General features: G+C 40.4%; 2 protein-coding genes across 3 annotated transcripts; one reads left to right on the top strand and one right to left on the bottom strand.

Moving 5' to 3' along the window:
- Window positions 1-337: 337 nt before the first annotated feature.
- On the bottom strand, window positions 338-2,134 carry LOC121188658. Its single transcript, XM_041048496.1, has 2 exons — window positions 1,907-2,134; window positions 338-1,522 (listed from the first exon to the last, which is right to left on the bottom strand). The coding sequence occupies exons 1-2, from the start codon at window positions 1,939-1,941 to the stop codon at window positions 727-729; spliced, it is 831 nt and encodes a 276-aa protein (XP_040904430.1). The 5' UTR covers window positions 1,942-2,134; the 3' UTR covers window positions 338-726.
- A 6,209-nt stretch (window positions 2,135-8,343) lies between these two features.
- On the top strand, window positions 8,344-11,440 carry cysltr1 (cysteinyl leukotriene receptor 1). 2 transcript variants are annotated; one of them, XM_041049008.1, is made up of 2 exons: window positions 8,344-8,570; window positions 9,478-11,440. In XM_041049008.1, the coding sequence occupies exon 2, from the start codon at window positions 9,496-9,498 to the stop codon at window positions 10,531-10,533; it is 1,038 nt and encodes a 345-aa protein (XP_040904942.1). In that variant the 5' UTR covers window positions 8,344-8,570; window positions 9,478-9,495; the 3' UTR covers window positions 10,534-11,440. The 2 variants fall into 2 exon arrangements, with proteins under 2 accessions (XP_040904942.1, XP_040904941.1); XM_041049007.1 differs by having other exon boundaries at window positions 9,475-11,440.
- Window positions 11,441-17,043: the final 5,603 nt, after the last annotated feature.

The raw sequence follows: 17,043 nt of genomic DNA, 5'->3' as shown, positions 1-17,043 counted from the left end.
AGACAATTTTTTTTGCAATGCAAGGATGATTGTAGTGGCTGATAGGTGAGCTAAAGACACAGTGTGTAAAGGTACTGTCTTCAAGCCTTCAAGTCCTGTTTTTGCTACGTTTGTCTTATCAGCTAGACCCACATTTGACTCGTACGCACAGAAAATGCTTTTCCACGCTCTCTGAGTGTGTTTGTAGTATTTGTGCAGTAGCTAGCTGAGTAGCTGGATGGATGGCAGACATTAAACAAATTAATCTGGAGCCATTTCCATTTATTAGAAAAAAAAAAAACTTGCTACTGAAACATCCCACTTGGTGTTTTATGCTCTGCAGTGGTTTTGTTGGGGAAATGATATGCTGCAAAAAAAATGTAAACGGACATTTGCGAATATGTCAACACCTGGTCATCAAGAAAGACACAATATACAAACAGAACACATTTTTAATGCATTAGAGACCGTGAGCAGCAGAATTACATAGAATTCTACTTAAGATGTTGCTGTGTTGCTATTTAATTCCGCAAACAGTTGTTCATTGCAGTTATATTTTATTTTAGCAGCCTTCCCTGGGCTGTCTGCCAGATCAAACAGTGGAGAGAGTGTGTTTGTAATATGAAACAGATGATAATCTCTCACTGTTAAAGCACGAGATCAAGTTCTCAAGTGTAAACTGTGGAAGCACTTGGTTGAAAATACCGCATAAAGACACAATTCACAGTATCTATTTAAATTACATTTTTAATTGAAGGAGCTCTTTCTCCTCTGTGTTTTACTGTTGAAGACGGCATAATGCAGCCATAAATTCACCAGCCATAATGTCCTCCTCAGGCAGGGGGAGAAAGCAGGCAGGGAGGGAGGAGGCACCAAACCCACATGTAAAGTCTGAGGGTCTTGTAGTTCTGAGGAGTAAGTCTGAGGTCTGGGGTCCTGCAAAAGCTTTGAGTGTAGTGATAGCATGAGTTCTAGGAGCACAAGTATCCAGACCAGGCTGCAGCTGAGCTGAGCCGTGTGAGAAGTCCTGAAATTCCGAGTCTGCTGAGGCCAACGTGACACCAGTGTAGCCTCCAGCCCCAGCAGCCCCAGCAGGAGCAGAGAGGCCAGGTGGTGAGTGTCAAGCAGCTGCTGACAGAGCACGCTCACAGCCTCCCTCCACCAGATTGATCCCCCATTCTTCATGAGGCCCATCTCAACCTCACAGCCCACATCCTCCATCCACCAGGCCAGTGTCGCCCCCAGCCAAAGCATCCACTGGAGCAGAACCAGGCTGTCGGACAGAGCCAGCTGGCCCAGGAGCACAGTGGAGGGTTTGGTGGAGATGTGAGGGGAGCGGAGCAGCAACAGAGCCCGCAGGCTCAACAAGCAGACCACCAGCAGGGGGATGCCTGCTCCGTGGGGGAACAGCAGCACCGTCACTAGCTTTATCAGCAAGAATCGGCGCAGCCATCCTCTGGAGGCGGACAGCACTCCTTCAGAGATTGAACCAGTCCAGGAAAAAGAGCTTATCTCCCAGACTGTCTTTAAAAGTTGGTGTGATCTGCAGAGTGTAAAACTTGGATGTTAGCACTACAAACACCTTATTTTCACAGTCTACATATTCAGTACATAATATATACAGTGATATAAACACAAACGCTGGTGGTTTATCTCTTCCACATAATTCTCGCACCTTTCTCCTTTTACTGCTTTTTTTATAACCATGCTATCATGTTATTCAGGAGGGCAGAGGCTAAGGTAAACAAGCCATCAATTCTTCAGTTTTACAGGTACCATTTAACCTCACCTGACCTTATCTGTTCTGAGTTCCCCTGAAAAAGTCTTGGTGTAGCCAAATAAACAGCACATGGCTCACTATGGCATACTGTTGAAATGTCATAGTTCAACATCAGATTCAATTTAATCTTGTTTGTGTGGGACTCACCTGTGGATTGGCAGGAAGTTGAGCATGTAATTCATTGTCTCGTTTCACCTGGATGTAGCCTGATAGCTTTTTTTTGCCATTCTAGCTCCTTGTCTCAATCTAGCTGCCACAAGGCTGACTGTTTGTGTGCGGAGTGTCTTCGATTTCCTCCTTATCAACGCTGCAGAAACTTGACTGGCTCAGACTTACAAATGTCATCATGTCTATGGAGGTGAGCCCGGCTGCATCTGACTCATGCTGGTGGAGAATATGTGCCCAAGGGCTTTCTCTCCATCCTTGATATCTGTGTAAACTTGTATGTTTTTCCAAGCAACAAGGAACTAAAAAGGAGCTCTCTGTAGGAGAGGTGGTACCAAGGAGTGAGTTGCCAAGATGCCTGTCATATATCAGGACAAGGATCAAGGAACTGTTCCTTTCATACTGACTAATATCCGATCCGGTCAGACAAACCCAGAAAGTATGCAAGAAATATTGTTACAACTTGTTGTCAATTCTTGAATGATTTACACTTCTGATTCAGCGTAGACAACAACCCACATGTTGGTGGTATTTTGGATGTTGTATTAGGGTAGGCGGGATGAAACACTGACCGTATCCACAGCAATCAGGGTGTGATCACCTCCATAAGCGGCCTTTGTAATCGCTGCCGAACAACGTGGCTTTCCTCTAAACTGACTCATCACTCGAGTCACTCTGACATTACGATTTGCATTGCTTAATTCAGTAGTTGTAACACTTTTTAATACAGCCTGTCATTTTCCATTTACTTATACGAATCAGCTACCGTGAAAACACTCACTGGTTTCCACTCATATGTAAGTGTAAGCGGTGGAAGTAGAAGAAAATATAATTTTTGTTCACAAAATTTAGTTTTGTTAAAAATGGGATTGTACCTCATAGATATCCAGTATTTATAAAAAGTACTGTATGATGTAAACTTGTTACTCCTTTGTTCCCAGTAATCATGCCACATTTAAGTTACAGCAAGAACCAGTAAGTGACACATAGATACTTGATTCATACAGTGAAACTACACTGTAAATCATGGGCTGTGTTATATAGTGTTACTCACTTCTCTGATGGTTGACTGGGAACAGATGGTTTTTGTTTGTAGCTTGGTTCACATAACACACACGCAATGCTGTTTAACAGGCCAGGTGTGTGTAAGTGTTTATCGCACAACAGAATAAAGTTTTATCACGAGGCACCAGACTAGAATTTACAAAGTATGTAGGGCTGATTCACTGAGAGGTTTCCTTATTGTCATTGCTTGTCATTGGCAGAAATGTAAATTTAATTACAAAGCATGTAACACAATTGTACAGAAGTGAGCAGTCATGTCAGACATAAAGCTTAAACAAACAACTTCAAGTGCACTACCATAGCTCTCTTTGTGTGTCTGTTGACATTAAGGTTTAAAAACACACAATATGAATAAGAACTGCATATTTAAAGATGAAGAGATAAATGTCCATGTTTGATTTGTAAATCTGCCCAGTTCATTTCATGAAATACGCCTACGATGCCTTGTATTACTACTGCATGGACTCACAGCCAACACTGATGATATGGTTGAAAGATTCAGAGACTTCATTATGATCTACAACGTAACTATAACTGCTGTTGACCATTTGACCTCCTCTTAAATCAAGTTGTGTATTTCTTTTGTAAAGGTTTTTACGACATAAGAGCCCTTGCAAAACGGGATGCGCTTCACAGACTGCACATCATCAGATAAACAATAATGGCAAGCGTCCTCATCACATACTCTCAGCGGAGGTAAGTTAATTTCTCCTACTTCCTTTCTACACACTGTCAAATAGATTTATCTGTGTGCGTAGTGCGTGTTTGTTTGCACACACTAAACTATTTTGGTTTCTCTCTTATCCAAGCCGGGTAGGTGTGGAGGGTTGTCTAAACAAGTCCTGAAGACATTTGTTTGGTGAATGGAAATATGAAACACGAGAGCACCTGGGCCTCATATCCTATTATATACAGTACGTCTAGTGGGTCTAGTATGCGGTCCCACTCATCCCAAACCATCTCAGGTGGGGTTAGGTCAGGTGATTGTAGAGGCTAGGTCATCTGACGCAGCACTCTATCACTCTCCTTCTTGTCCTAACTTTTGACTGTTACTGTATATTATTAACTTTGAACAAATGCTGTACATTTCCTAAATCGTCAGTTAGCACGACAGTTTCCCCTGATCTGAGGCATCCAGCACATATACATCTCGGCAGACCCCTCACATCCTGGTCACAAACTGTTTAAACTCCTCCCTTCCGGCAGGCGTTTCAGAACATTGTTTGCCAAAACCAGCCGATACAAGGACAGTTTCTTTCCCCAGGCTGTGGCTCTGATGAATATGTCTTTTTTCCCCCACTACCTCTTCAGCATCTTTTGTTTGCACAAACTCTGACAAATGTTTAACTGTTTTTTTCCACTACCTCATTTCAGCGTCTCTTTTTTTATGTTTGCACTACAACCTGCACATATTTTTCTCAACAGTCTGAATATATATATATGTATATAGTAATATAGTTATCTTTTTTTTGCATTACCCACATTCAGACTGACCCATGGTAACTGTGGAAAAAAAAAGTTAAGTTGATGTTCTGTACTGCCTGAGAGCAAAGAAAAACCGGAGTCAAATACCTTGTTTGTATGCACAAACTTGGCCAGTAAATCTGATTCTGATAAAACAACATCTCTAGATCAGCTAACAGGCACTCTTTATGCTTGCACATACAATGTCAGCATATAGGAAACCACAAAAGCTTTTATTTAGTTCTCAGTAAGTTGTTTGTTTCCCTTCAGCGTTTTTGACATGGTCCTGTCCCTGAGGTCTATTGTGAAAAACACTCCACCAAAGTGCTGAGACAAATGGTACATTTCAGAGATAACCTGACCTACATAAACATCCTGGTCTGTGGGGTATTACCAGCTCTGTCAGAGCAACAAAAAGGACAATAGATCTCAGTGTAAGCAGCCCACCCATGGATCTTTAATCTCACAAATCTGTCCGTTTAATCGTGATACATTTAAATTATATTTACTGTGGAGAGTTTAACAACTTCCCAACTGAATTTCTGTCTAAAAAGCATATAAATTATAAAATTAATCACACAGTGATAACTGATGTGTGTTAGCTCAGGGCGAAGAGAAACAGCTGCGCTAACTTCCATGAAAGGACTGGTTCTGCTGGAAAGGCAGAGGAGCAGCTGGATCCAGGTCAAATATGCATGATGTCTGTATCCAGTAAACAAAAGTCAACAAGTGTTCATACCTAAATGACAACATAAGTGATTCGTCAGTACCTTCGAAAATCACTTATGTGAGTGCTGTTTGATCTATCAACTTTATGGTTAAGATATGTTCAATTTCAAATATCAAAATATCAATTATTACCCTGGAACATTAAAACTATTTTTATATTAACAAAGGCTCATGTGACTGTGGCTAATGTGAAAGGGGTCATTTGAAATCCACACAGGATCAGTTCCCCTCAGCTCTACAGGGCGTTTTAACGATTTTCTGCTCATTGTTTTGGATTTCCTACTTGCTACTTTACAGTTTTGGTTCAGTTTCACTGCTCTTATCAGTCTTGTTTCCTTCCACATCACAAAGCTGTTTTCTGCTAAAAAACAGTCTCTTTCCCTCTGGTGTTGGAGACCAAAAACAGAGCTAAAAGGACAGGAAATATCAGTTTTGTTTCCACCTGACAGCGACAGCACTGATCTGTATTTGCCAGATGAGTTAATAGAAAATTGTTTGCTAAGAAGTTTGCCAGAGTATTTTAAAATGCGACAATTTATCAATCTTGTATTTACTATTGTAAATTGTAAAATTTACTATTGTTAGTTTCTGCTGCAGACACTAAGTAAGGTTAAGTCAAACTTTGGTTTTAAACTGAACTAAAACTACTGGGCTGAGCTAAGGGAAAGACAGTGGTCATGATTAAGTTCAGAAAAAGACTTTTATTTATATAACACTGACTGTTAGTAGGAGATAGCAGCAAATCTCAGCCTCTCACAGACTTGGTATCCTTCACATTTTCCATCTTAAAAGGTTTTGGAGCAGCATTAACATCATACTGTGACAGTCTCTGCCAGAGAGGGTGGTTTCACACAGGGGGGTCCATCTTCCCTTTTTTTCCCCCCTCAAATTAACTTTTTAACCTTTTTAACTTTTAACCTCTCTCCTCAGAAAGGTTCCTTTGTCAGTGCCAGTTTTCACTGTTGACCAGCACCTGCATACCAGTATAAGAATTACATTTATATTGGTCAGTTCTGCACCTCATCATGTACATCCAGAGCCAGCATTCTTTGTCAATGCAGGAAGCAGTGATCCCTTTCTTTAGTGAGGGAGAAAGAAAGGGCGTTATAGTTAATAAGGGTGTGGTTTACCTTTTTATTAACTATAATTGTAATCTTTCCCTACCTCACCCAAGAGTTTTAGTTGCACAAACTTTTTCTAACCTTAAAAATACCATAGTTGCCACGTGAAGATAGTTCAGGAATCAAGAACTTCAAAAACGTTGTCCCTGAATTTACCCTGACTGATTAGGAAAAGTATTGAAAATGGATGGACGCATGTCCCTGAATTTAATCCAAGGTTCTGTAGAATCACTGAATGTTGACATTCTTGTTTGGCAACGGAGTCATTAGTCCATTGCCAAACAAGGACTTGCACAAGAAAAACACACAGTTCCCCCGCAAACCTTCAGCCCAACAGTTGAACCATTCACTTTTGACCACATTTATCATCTAAATTTTACTCTGACTTGTTACACATGAAACAACAACGCTTCTGTTCTCTCAGCTGGCACACCTAAATGGAACAGTGGCCATTATTTTATTATTTACAATTGTGGAACCTTGGACACAAAAAAGGGGGGGGAAGCTACATCCTGACTAAATTAAATACACTTAATGCCTTTTCCAAACAATAACAAAGCTGGACCTAGAAGTCCTGAAGTGAGATGACAAAATTTGTGTGAGCAAACAGGCCACATGAATCAGTTATTATAAAGTTCACAGTAAACCCACTTGAAGTAAACCCAATGAAGATGCTCTTAGCACATCAAGCATCTCTACTTCCAACCCACATTATTTGATTTTGCAGAGCACTGATTCACAAAGAAACCACAATAGCTCTTGAAAGAGCACTCAGGTCAAACTTCATTTGTTGCCAACACCTGTAGGTGCAGACAGGTGGAACTGCATTTTGTGGGATGTCTTGGTATTCATGCTGATTAATTTGATGGATGCAGCTTCCGTGTTTGACATACTATTAGGTGCCTTGATTGTGGAGAGCGTCTCTTGCCAAAAGTGAGACCTCAATTACCCTACAATCCATAAACAATTGCACATAGAAAGTCATATACAACAGATGTACTATGTGTGGAGAGAAATAAAAGCATTGTGGATCCATGCTTTAACTGGCTATGTCAGACTTACTCAGAAAATAAAAATGCACTTTCAGTATCTCTCAAATGGGTCCAAACACTTATGAGAGCTTTCTGCCCCGGCAATTATTCTTTTCAATGCACTTAATGCAGTATGAAGCTAATATAGAATTCTCTGATGGAGCAGAGTCTGTGGTGTTGATACAGACAGTTCCTGAGTGCAAGTGGTTTTGAATGTTTGTCTTTGCCTGCGCCTAAACACTAAACGAGTTACAAATGAATTATCCTGCCCTTCTACCACAAAGCTGGGGAAATTAGTTTCCCCATTTCCACTGCAGTATCCGTATTCCATTTACTAACTGCACACCACAATCATTAGCATCACACAAAGGAAATGTCGTGGAATAAACAAGTCTTCCATCATTTAGGAAGACTTTTGTTAGGGATTGCCTTGGTTAATACATGCATCTTTATATCTATTTGTTTTATCACCACCAGCCGGTCTAAAGTTACACAGCTCTTTCTTGACTTTCCCTGAGCCGAACAGCTGCACCAAACTCAATAGATTACTTAACATGAACATTAAGTGAATCGACAATGCAGTCTTGGCCCGCAATACTCCAGACCTCAATTGTTTAACATGCCTCTACACGTAAACACTGGTCAAAAGGTACGCGATTGTTTGATTTCTTCTTAAATTCCAGTATACACATCCTGCCAGAGAAAACTGGTCAGGCAAGCAAACAGAAACAACTGAGACGGAAATGCAAGATGATACATGAGCAAGAGAAAGAGTTTGTGTTATAAGTCTTGATCCCGATGGAAAAGCTGCAGATAAGGCATGTTAAAGGCAAAGACAGATCTGTAGGTGCCTGCAAAATTAAAAGTAGGACTAAGGTAAGCAACCAAGTAACAAAAGCAATACTTTGAGTGTTGTTGCACCACTCCTTAATCACCATCAGTAACTGTGCAGCAGCACGGTAAGTGATGTCACAGGGTTTGACGCTGCTGCTGCTGCGTTGCACAGTAAAAGAGAAAGACCAGTCGTACTCTGAATCGCTTCCAGACAGCTGAGGGCTATGAAGAGGCAGCCACCTGCTGCAGCGTCGTCCCATTACTTTTGCAACATCTGGCAGACAAGAAAGAGAGGAGGAGGAGGAGGAGACGCACTCTGAGGCTGCGTTGTTGTTGTGCACACCAGGCGAGTCGATCAGCAGACTGGCTGCAACCTCCCTGACGGCAGATAGGAATTCAGTGGTAAAGAAAACTTGTTTTTACTTTTGTTAAAGGGAATTAACAGACTAAGGGTTAAAGTAACCGCATGTAACTATAATGCAATGTGTTGCCATCCAGTGTTTGAGCTATGTAAACATTTTCAGTACCGTAGACAGTCTGTGATGGAGCATGCTTCATGTACTGTCTCTCTCTCTCTCTAACTCAAAAGACAGACAAGAGCGATGATGCAAATAGGTGAACAGATGAATGAATGATTGCATGAATGCATGAATGAACAACTGGCTTTATGAACGACTGAATGGATGAACAAAGATATAATTTGATCATTTTTATTTCTGTAACTTAAAACAAACTCTTCAATCCAAAGTCACACAGATAAACAAGTTTACAGTAAAGTGCAAGAAATTCTGTTTCACTTGATACATTTTCTATTATCTACAGCAGCAATAAAATGTTTCTAGAAATTGCATTTGTGTTTTCAACTGAGGCAGCCAGTACATGGGATACTGAATTATTTATGATCTGATGAACAGATGAACAGATATAAAGATAATTCGGCGTTAGTATTCTCTGATCTCCTTTACTACAGCAGGGTTTAATAGAATGTAGCATGTCTATGGGATTTGCACAGAGTCCGTTGCAGCTCTGAAAACTAGAGACTAAAAATGGTCTTGAACAACAGAAACTAAACTTAATCATTGACCTGTTTTTACTCAGAGAAAAAAAGGAACAGAACCTTTGTCACAGAACAAGATCAAGATCTAAAATGCTTATCTACTTTTTCAGTTTCCTTCAAAGTTTGCACAGCAGCAGAAACCACGACCTATCTCTGAGGCAATTTCCCACAGACATCACTCTGCAGGGCTCTGTTTTTTTTTTTCTCTGTTTCTTGCATACATCATAATGTAATTTCCTTCTGTCTCAGCAGCTGCACGTGTAGCCACAAATGGAGCAAGTGAATCAGACAAACAGTGTAGAGAGCAACTCTACTGAATGTCCGTCCATAGATGACTTCCGGAACCAGGTTTACTCCACGTCCTACTCCATCATCACTGTGTTAGGCCTAGTAGGGAACGGCTTTGCCCTGGTGGTGCTGATCAGAACGTATCGCCAGAGCTCTCCTTTTCATGTCTACATGTTGAACTTGGCCGTGTCTGATCTGCTGTGTGTTATGACACTGCCACTGCGAGTTCTCTACTATGTCAACAAGGGCCAGTGGAACCAGGGGGATTTCCTCTGTCGCATCAGCTCCTACGCCCTCTATGTAAACCTCTACTGCAGTATTTACTTCATGGCTGCCATGTCTGTCACACGTTTCTTGGCCATTGTCTTCCCTGTGCAGAACCTGCGGCTGGTGACAGAGAAGCGTGCTCGCCTGGCGTGCATTGGTGTCTGGGTGTTCATCTGTCTTTCATCCTCTCCCTTCCTCATGTCTGGCCAACATGTTGACCACATCACAAATAAAACCAAGTGCTTCGAGCCTCCACGGGGTCAAGGTGTGAAGAAACTAGTCATGTTGAACTATCTGTCTCTGGTGATAGGCTTTGTCCTGCCATTCCTGGTGATCCTGCTCTGCTATGCAGGCATAGTCCGCGCTCTGCTATCTCGCACCAATGCTGCTCGACGCCAGCGGGGCACAGGCACCAGAGCCATCCGAATGATTGTCATCGTCTTGCTGACCTTCCTGATCAGCTTCCTGCCTTACCACGTGCAGCGCACTGTCCACCTGAGCTTCCTGTCCCGGACTGACACTACCTGCTCAGAGAGGATTGCCATGCAGAAGTCTGTCGTGGTGACACTGTGCCTGGCTGCTGCCAACTCATGCTTTGATCCGCTGCTCTATTTTTTCTCTGGAGAGGGTTTCCGCAACCGCTTGTCGTCCCTGCGTCAGTCAATGACAGGCAACAGCGTGCACCGCGTAGCCAGGCTGAAGCCCGTCACAGGCTCAGAGTCTGGGGAAAATCACCAACTGAAGGCCAGTTAATTTACACCAGACAAGATCAGCTTAGGATACATTAAAGAGCTTGGGGCGACTTGTTCGCTCATTAATAGTCAGGGAAAGAGTTAAGAAGGTGAAAGGCAGAAAAAGTTTTACCAAATGAGGGTTCATTAACTCATGAATAGTGTATTTAAGTTACAAATCTCAGGAGGGTGTTTCCCACTAAAACTGATTAGACTGAATGATTATTCAAAAGGGTGCATATTGTTCAATATTGAAATGATGTTGTTCTGTGTTATTATTATGACATTAACCACTAGCCTGATGTGTCCCAAAACCTACTCAACCTGTCAAATCACAATAAAACATTTTTTTTATAAATTTGCAGAGTATCAACATATGAAGGGATTGTAGATTATATGTAATATGTTTTTATCTGGATTGTCTTCAAGAGCTTCGACTCTTATGTTGCACAACATGATGTTTATTGAGAAGGGCCAAACTGTCTTCAACTGACAACTGTAGACCTCTGCTCAACTATTAGTCTTCTATCACTGTCATTTTTAGCATATTTTTTTGTTTTAATATTAATGTTGTAAAGGCCATAACTGTTTTTCGACATCATTATTTGTCATTATGTTCTTGTAATAATTTTTCACTGTGTTCAAAACATCAGCAGTGCAAATGCTTCTTTGCTTTCTTAACTAGTTTGATGTAAACATAGGTGCCGGTACCACCCTGTAATGTAAATACAAAGCTGCAGACAACAGCTTGTTAGCTTATCTTAGCAAAAAGACTAAAAAGAAGGGGAAACAGCCAGCTCTGTGTATAGGTAACAAAATCAAAACAGCAAAAGAAGAGCAAAAAAAAAAAAAAGTCCTCCTAACTGCACTTCCAAAGCTCACTAATTAACATGTTGTATCTTGTTTAATCCTAATTATTTGTTATTTTAGGCAGATCTTGTTACCTTTAGACAGAGCCACGCCAGCTGTTTCCCCATTTCCACTCTTTGTTCTAAGCTAAGCAAACAATCTTCTTATCTTACAATATGAAAAAAGCTGCTGTATTTATATTGTATGCAAACCATATTTCATGTTATGTATGATCACTGCATTAATCATTAAATATGTTTGAGTTCAGCATGATCACATATATTCTCCCACTGTCATAGGAATCCAATCCAGTTCACTGCCAGCATGAGGAGTTACACACTTTGACCACTGGGTGTCACACCTGCACACATAATGATACTCCTCCCAAGTAACTCAGCACTGGTCATTTTCTCCATTGTTAGCCTACTATCTATCCCTGTTCCTCTAAGATAAGAAAACTGTTGGTTGCTGTTTTCATTCCTAGGAGCTGTGGTGCACTTTAACCAACCAGCATGGTGTATAAATGTATAGACTGAAGGTATAAAACATGCCGATTTCCAGAATAGGGTAAGAGCACATCCTCATCCTCACAACATATGGACATACGTAAGTTCAGTGTCTTTAACTAGAAATACAAAACAACACTGAGAGCACAGACTGCTGAGGCTGACCCGGCTGGTTTAGAACATAGAAGGGCCACTGTATTACCACTTCATAAACAGATAATATCAAGCACATGATCGGCTCCCTCCTCCTTGTACACAAAAAGATGTTTGTTTCAGGCTGCAAAGCAGGACTATCTTAGAGATGGAACTGTGGCGGCAGTGTTAATCTAACTCATGGCAGAGATACTCGCCACACAGGAAGTAAGGAAAATCCCTGCTAAATTTCTATTCATATGTTTCTAAAGAGGTTATGGACAACAGTACACCCCTCTGCGTTGCAGGAAATCGCTGATATGATTTTATTTTTGTCTTCTGGGCTCCAGGTTTGCTGCTCCCTAAGCGATCTGGCCTGAGCATTGATCAGTTTTTTGTGAAAGGTTAAAGATAAGGCCCAGTTTGCCCACAGGAGGAACATTTTGCAACATGCCCACCATGTGAGTTCAGAAACTGCTAGAGGAGCACTGCAGAAGAACTGCTTTTACTGTAGCCTTTCCATCATGTTTTTAAATCCATACTGTAGTCTATATAATTTTACAGCTAACTGTTTTTCTAAGGTTTTGTTTTGGCTTCGTCAGGGAATTACTAATTACTTAAGATGTGAATATATCTTTGACATGTAAAATCAAAGGAGTGCCCTATACATTCAGTACATCAAGACTGGTTCAATTTCCTGGACAGTACAATAAGCTGTAAACACAACAGTGACACATTATCACCTTATAAAGTTGATATAGGGAACAGCTAGTTGTTTACATATCCATCTTTAGCATTCATTTGAAGTCAAGTTTCTCGCTACCTGGCTACTGTAAGTCCAGTATTTACTCTCCTTTTATCGCTGTTTTGGTCTCCACCAAATCCTAAAGGAAATATTTCGCTCTTCAGCTGCTAAATGTTCCACTATGTTCACCAGCTACTCATTGATTGGGTTGTGAGAGTGGTGAAATTTAACAAAATCACTGAAGTTGTAGCCCTTAAAACCACAACAATAAGCTAAAAGATGCTTAAAAAAAGCTGCATGGAGCTGAGGGAAACCACAGATGTACGTGCTAATTCTCTGTCAGCTTCCTCACTATGTGTGGTCCCTTTTGCTTAGTCATCAGTTGTTACTGTAAAAATATTGATTATTGCAGCTGTAAAACATAAGTACTCTTCAAGTCACCAATCATTCTCATGGTCTCATGTAATTTACTCGCAAATAGAAACAGTTCTCTCCCAAATGGAAACAGTGCAGGCGGGGGAAATTGCAGAAAATTGTCCATTTCTTCATGCATTTCACAGTTCATGGTTGGCCTGCAGGAAAGCTCTACTACAAACCTGAAATTTGGCGTAACTAGACTCGATTTGCCATACAGCCTGGCTGCCCCCACCTTGTTGATGAATGATGGAGGGAAGCTACAGGCAAAAGTTCACAGTGAGGCCTGAAACTTTGTTGGTATGTGCACACAATTTAAATCCACACATATCTCTCCCTGACATGGAAGCTAAGCAGAATCCCCAACATGAGTCCTTTTGTCTGGTCCTTTTTGTATCCTTAGGTTTCGGGCACTCAGAGGTTAGTGAGGTCAGTAAACATAACCCTTCCATGTGCAGTTTACTGGCGTCACATCACATGATTCATGCGCACTCCGATTTTTTTGGTAAGTTGCCTCTCACTGCTGTTTCAAACATACCTCTAAAACATGTAAGGCCGTTTCCACGCAAAGAAGACAAACAACACGAGCTGAGAACTGCTGTTTCTAATGAGTGCATGCATATTGTGCGTGCACGTTTGTGTGCATGTGCATGCCTGCGCAGTACATGCGATAAATACTCTTTGAATATGACCACTCAACCCACATCAAAGGCCACATGCAGATCGCCTGTTCTTTACCTCCAGCGTGCAAGGTTAAAGGCCAAGCTGATGGGTTATGGTCGTTGTTGAGTTCAGGTTGGAGGAAAGTGAGGCACGCAATCAGCTCACAGATGGGCTAATGGAATTCTGGAGCCACTGGAGTCTGGCCACATCAGACTGTTACTCAGACATCTGTCAGTCAGTAATCCATTGCACATTAAAAACTGACAGTAACACTTCACAGACTGCCCACCGTATCACATCATGTGCTACCAAACACATCAACTCCCTGCTGCTTTATCCCTGAACTTACTCACTCTATAGTCAAGGACCCGCCCTTCACTTACAAAGTTTGTTGTTGCTTTAACAGGAAGCTTGTGAACAGTGCAAGAGTCCACTGCAGTGGTTGTGTATTCTATTGATAGTATTTTGGGCCATCAGTGTATTTTTATCCACGCTGTGACGCACATGCAGAGAAAGGCCCCTCAGTTTGCTTGACTTTTAAAATGTTATCACCGCATCACTTCTCCAAATCATATAAAATCTTCTGGCATTTGTAAAAAGTAATGTTCTTCACAGAGCAAATGGACATGAGTGCACGGATTCAGAATCATCCCACTTTGAAAAAGGGGGGTTTGCTTTTCTTACTTTTAATACAATCATTCTGCAAGTTTGCTACGTATCCATTTATTTAACAGATAATAACGAAGGCGATGACAGGAGCATGAAAAATACAAGGCTGCTGATGTTTCATTTTGTATATATAAAAAATGTGTTTATGTTCTGGTGGTTGAAGAAAGAAAACTCCTACTATGTAGTAGCATATTTTTTTCTGCACAAAAGATAATTTAAATCTCCTCTCCTGCTAATGTTCATCCTGCATACTCAATTAAAATCCCTACAGTTTTATTTCTTCATAACTTGATGTGATGTTTCAAATTAATTAAAGCTCTTAATACACTATCTCTGGTGGTTACAGTGCAGCTGTTCATAACAGCAGCCACAAAGTTGTCATTCCTCTGTTCAAACATCTTGCCAGAGGCGTGACTTATGAAAGCTTTTCTTCTTCTCTAAATGAAAAGAACAAGACCTTTCTGGAGAGTCAAATATAAACGCAGTAGAAGTTACCATAGAAAGCTAAAGCTTTACAGAAATGTAGCATCTCTCACACTCTAACAAGTCCAAATCTAATTCGTGTCTGAACACAAAACCCAGAAAACTTCTCAAAAGACCCAGAGAGTCATTGACTTTCAGATGCTTCACAAAGAAAAACTCTGCTTCTTTCACCACGTTTCACTCATTTCCTTCACGATTTAGCTATCCAAGCCAATGTAATCTAAGTCGGTTTAATCTTAGCAAAAGGGAGTCCACAGCTGTGGTGTTTATCTCCCTAGATACTAGATCCGCAGTAGGAGAGGAGAGTAACGCCAAAACTGCAAATGGATGTTTGGCAAAACTTGAGTTTGGGAATAATATCCAAACAGAAAGCTCTTTGTTCAGGGTCAAAAGGAACAATTGCTTTGCAGCTCTCAGTTTGAGTCTTTCTTTGACAACAGCGGCAGAAAACTTCTTTGTAAATCAATGAGCAGGGAAACTGGGCCATTGTGGTAGTATCCCAGTTTGGTTCCGTGATAAATTGGTTAGGAGCTGAACATATGCATAATGTTTGAGCAAGCTGTCACAGTCTATCAAGCCCAAACAGACCACTGTAAACAAATATTGGCCCCTGAGGGAATACAGCTGAGGTTTGGCTCTGAAGGCTCCCGCCACATGTTGGAAAATCAAACCGGCCAAAAAAAAAACAAAAAACAAACAAACAAAAAAAAACAACAACACTGTAAACACTGGAAAATACAATTTGTCTTTATTTAGACTGTATTTCAATTCTGATAAGGCATTTTAATGAATTATTGTCTTATATCTTATGAACTAATTCATCATTTATAATGTCAGCAAGCACAAGTTACATTTTCATTTTCAAGTACGAGAAGCAGCTTTGTTTAACTGGTTAAACAGTGCAATGTGGTTTGAGTTGGTTTTAATAGCCAAAGGCTCAGGAATTTTTTTTTACCATTAAAGTTGCATTTAATCCTTCAGTTTATCTGAAAACTTAACAATCACTAAATAATAGTTTTCATTGGAAAACAACTATAATAAATAAACAAACAATACTATTAGATAAAGAATGTATTTTTAAAAAGAAATACAAAGCTAATGTAACTTTCGTAACTGTATCTCTGTAACTTTTTTTTAATTTTGTCTATTGCAGAATCATATGTGCAAATCTGTCACCTTTTGTTATCAAAGGTGCAAATAGGAACAGCTGAAAACTCCCCCTGCTAGTGAGACTTTAAGGACAGCAACATCTGAGTCAAATGCAGCAACTCACGAGATGGGAGAAAACCTCAAGCTCGCATTTTCATGTTCACGCTGTCTGTGCTTGAATATTGTTTTTCTGCTAAGTCTGATGTTCCACACCGTAGCTCATAAATTCAAGGGTGGCTGTAAAATATCAGATGTTTTGTCCTGGACTGCAACAACTGTTGGGGACAGTCGTTCTGAAAGATCACACATTTGTTACCTAGCAATGGTAAATACATTTTATACAGTTGTATAAAAGTCATGCACTTCATATCTTATGCTGGTACTGGTTACAATTAAAACAGTTTTTGAAACAAATTTCTGCAAGTCCACAAAATGTTTTACATTTAATACCTTCAAAACTGAATATCAGTTCCTTTGTGATGCCAGAGTGGTTAACAGCAGTATGAAGTTTTAAACTGAAAATGGCTGTTGTCATAAACAGGCCACTCCCTATATGTTATGAATGTACTGTTAAATTCCACTTAATTCAATATGCTTCAGCAGAAAACCAATCACAACATATAGAATGATACAATATCATTCATACACATCAGGACTGAACAAAACAATATATGCTGAAGCTAAAATCATCCATAAAAAACACTGTTGCTAGCACTAAACAGTACAAAATGACCATCCCTCTGTGTTTATGCTGTCAGAATTTATGGCATCTGGAATAAAACCCAACTATTTTCTGTTTGTTTTACATGTGGTGCTTCTAAAGCTGTTTCCTGAAGGCATCATGGCAAAACCAGACAACACTGCGGTGAACTGAAATGACATGAAAACAGAATCATCATTCATGTATTTCCACATTTTATGA

This window comes from Toxotes jaculatrix, chromosome 10, assembly GCF_017976425.1.
Source record: "Toxotes jaculatrix isolate fToxJac2 chromosome 10, fToxJac2.pri, whole genome shotgun sequence".
NCBI lineage: Eukaryota > Metazoa > Chordata > Actinopteri > Toxotidae > Toxotes > Toxotes jaculatrix.
Note: the sequence above shows the minus strand (reverse complement) of the source record. Positions and strands in the feature narration are given on the sequence as shown.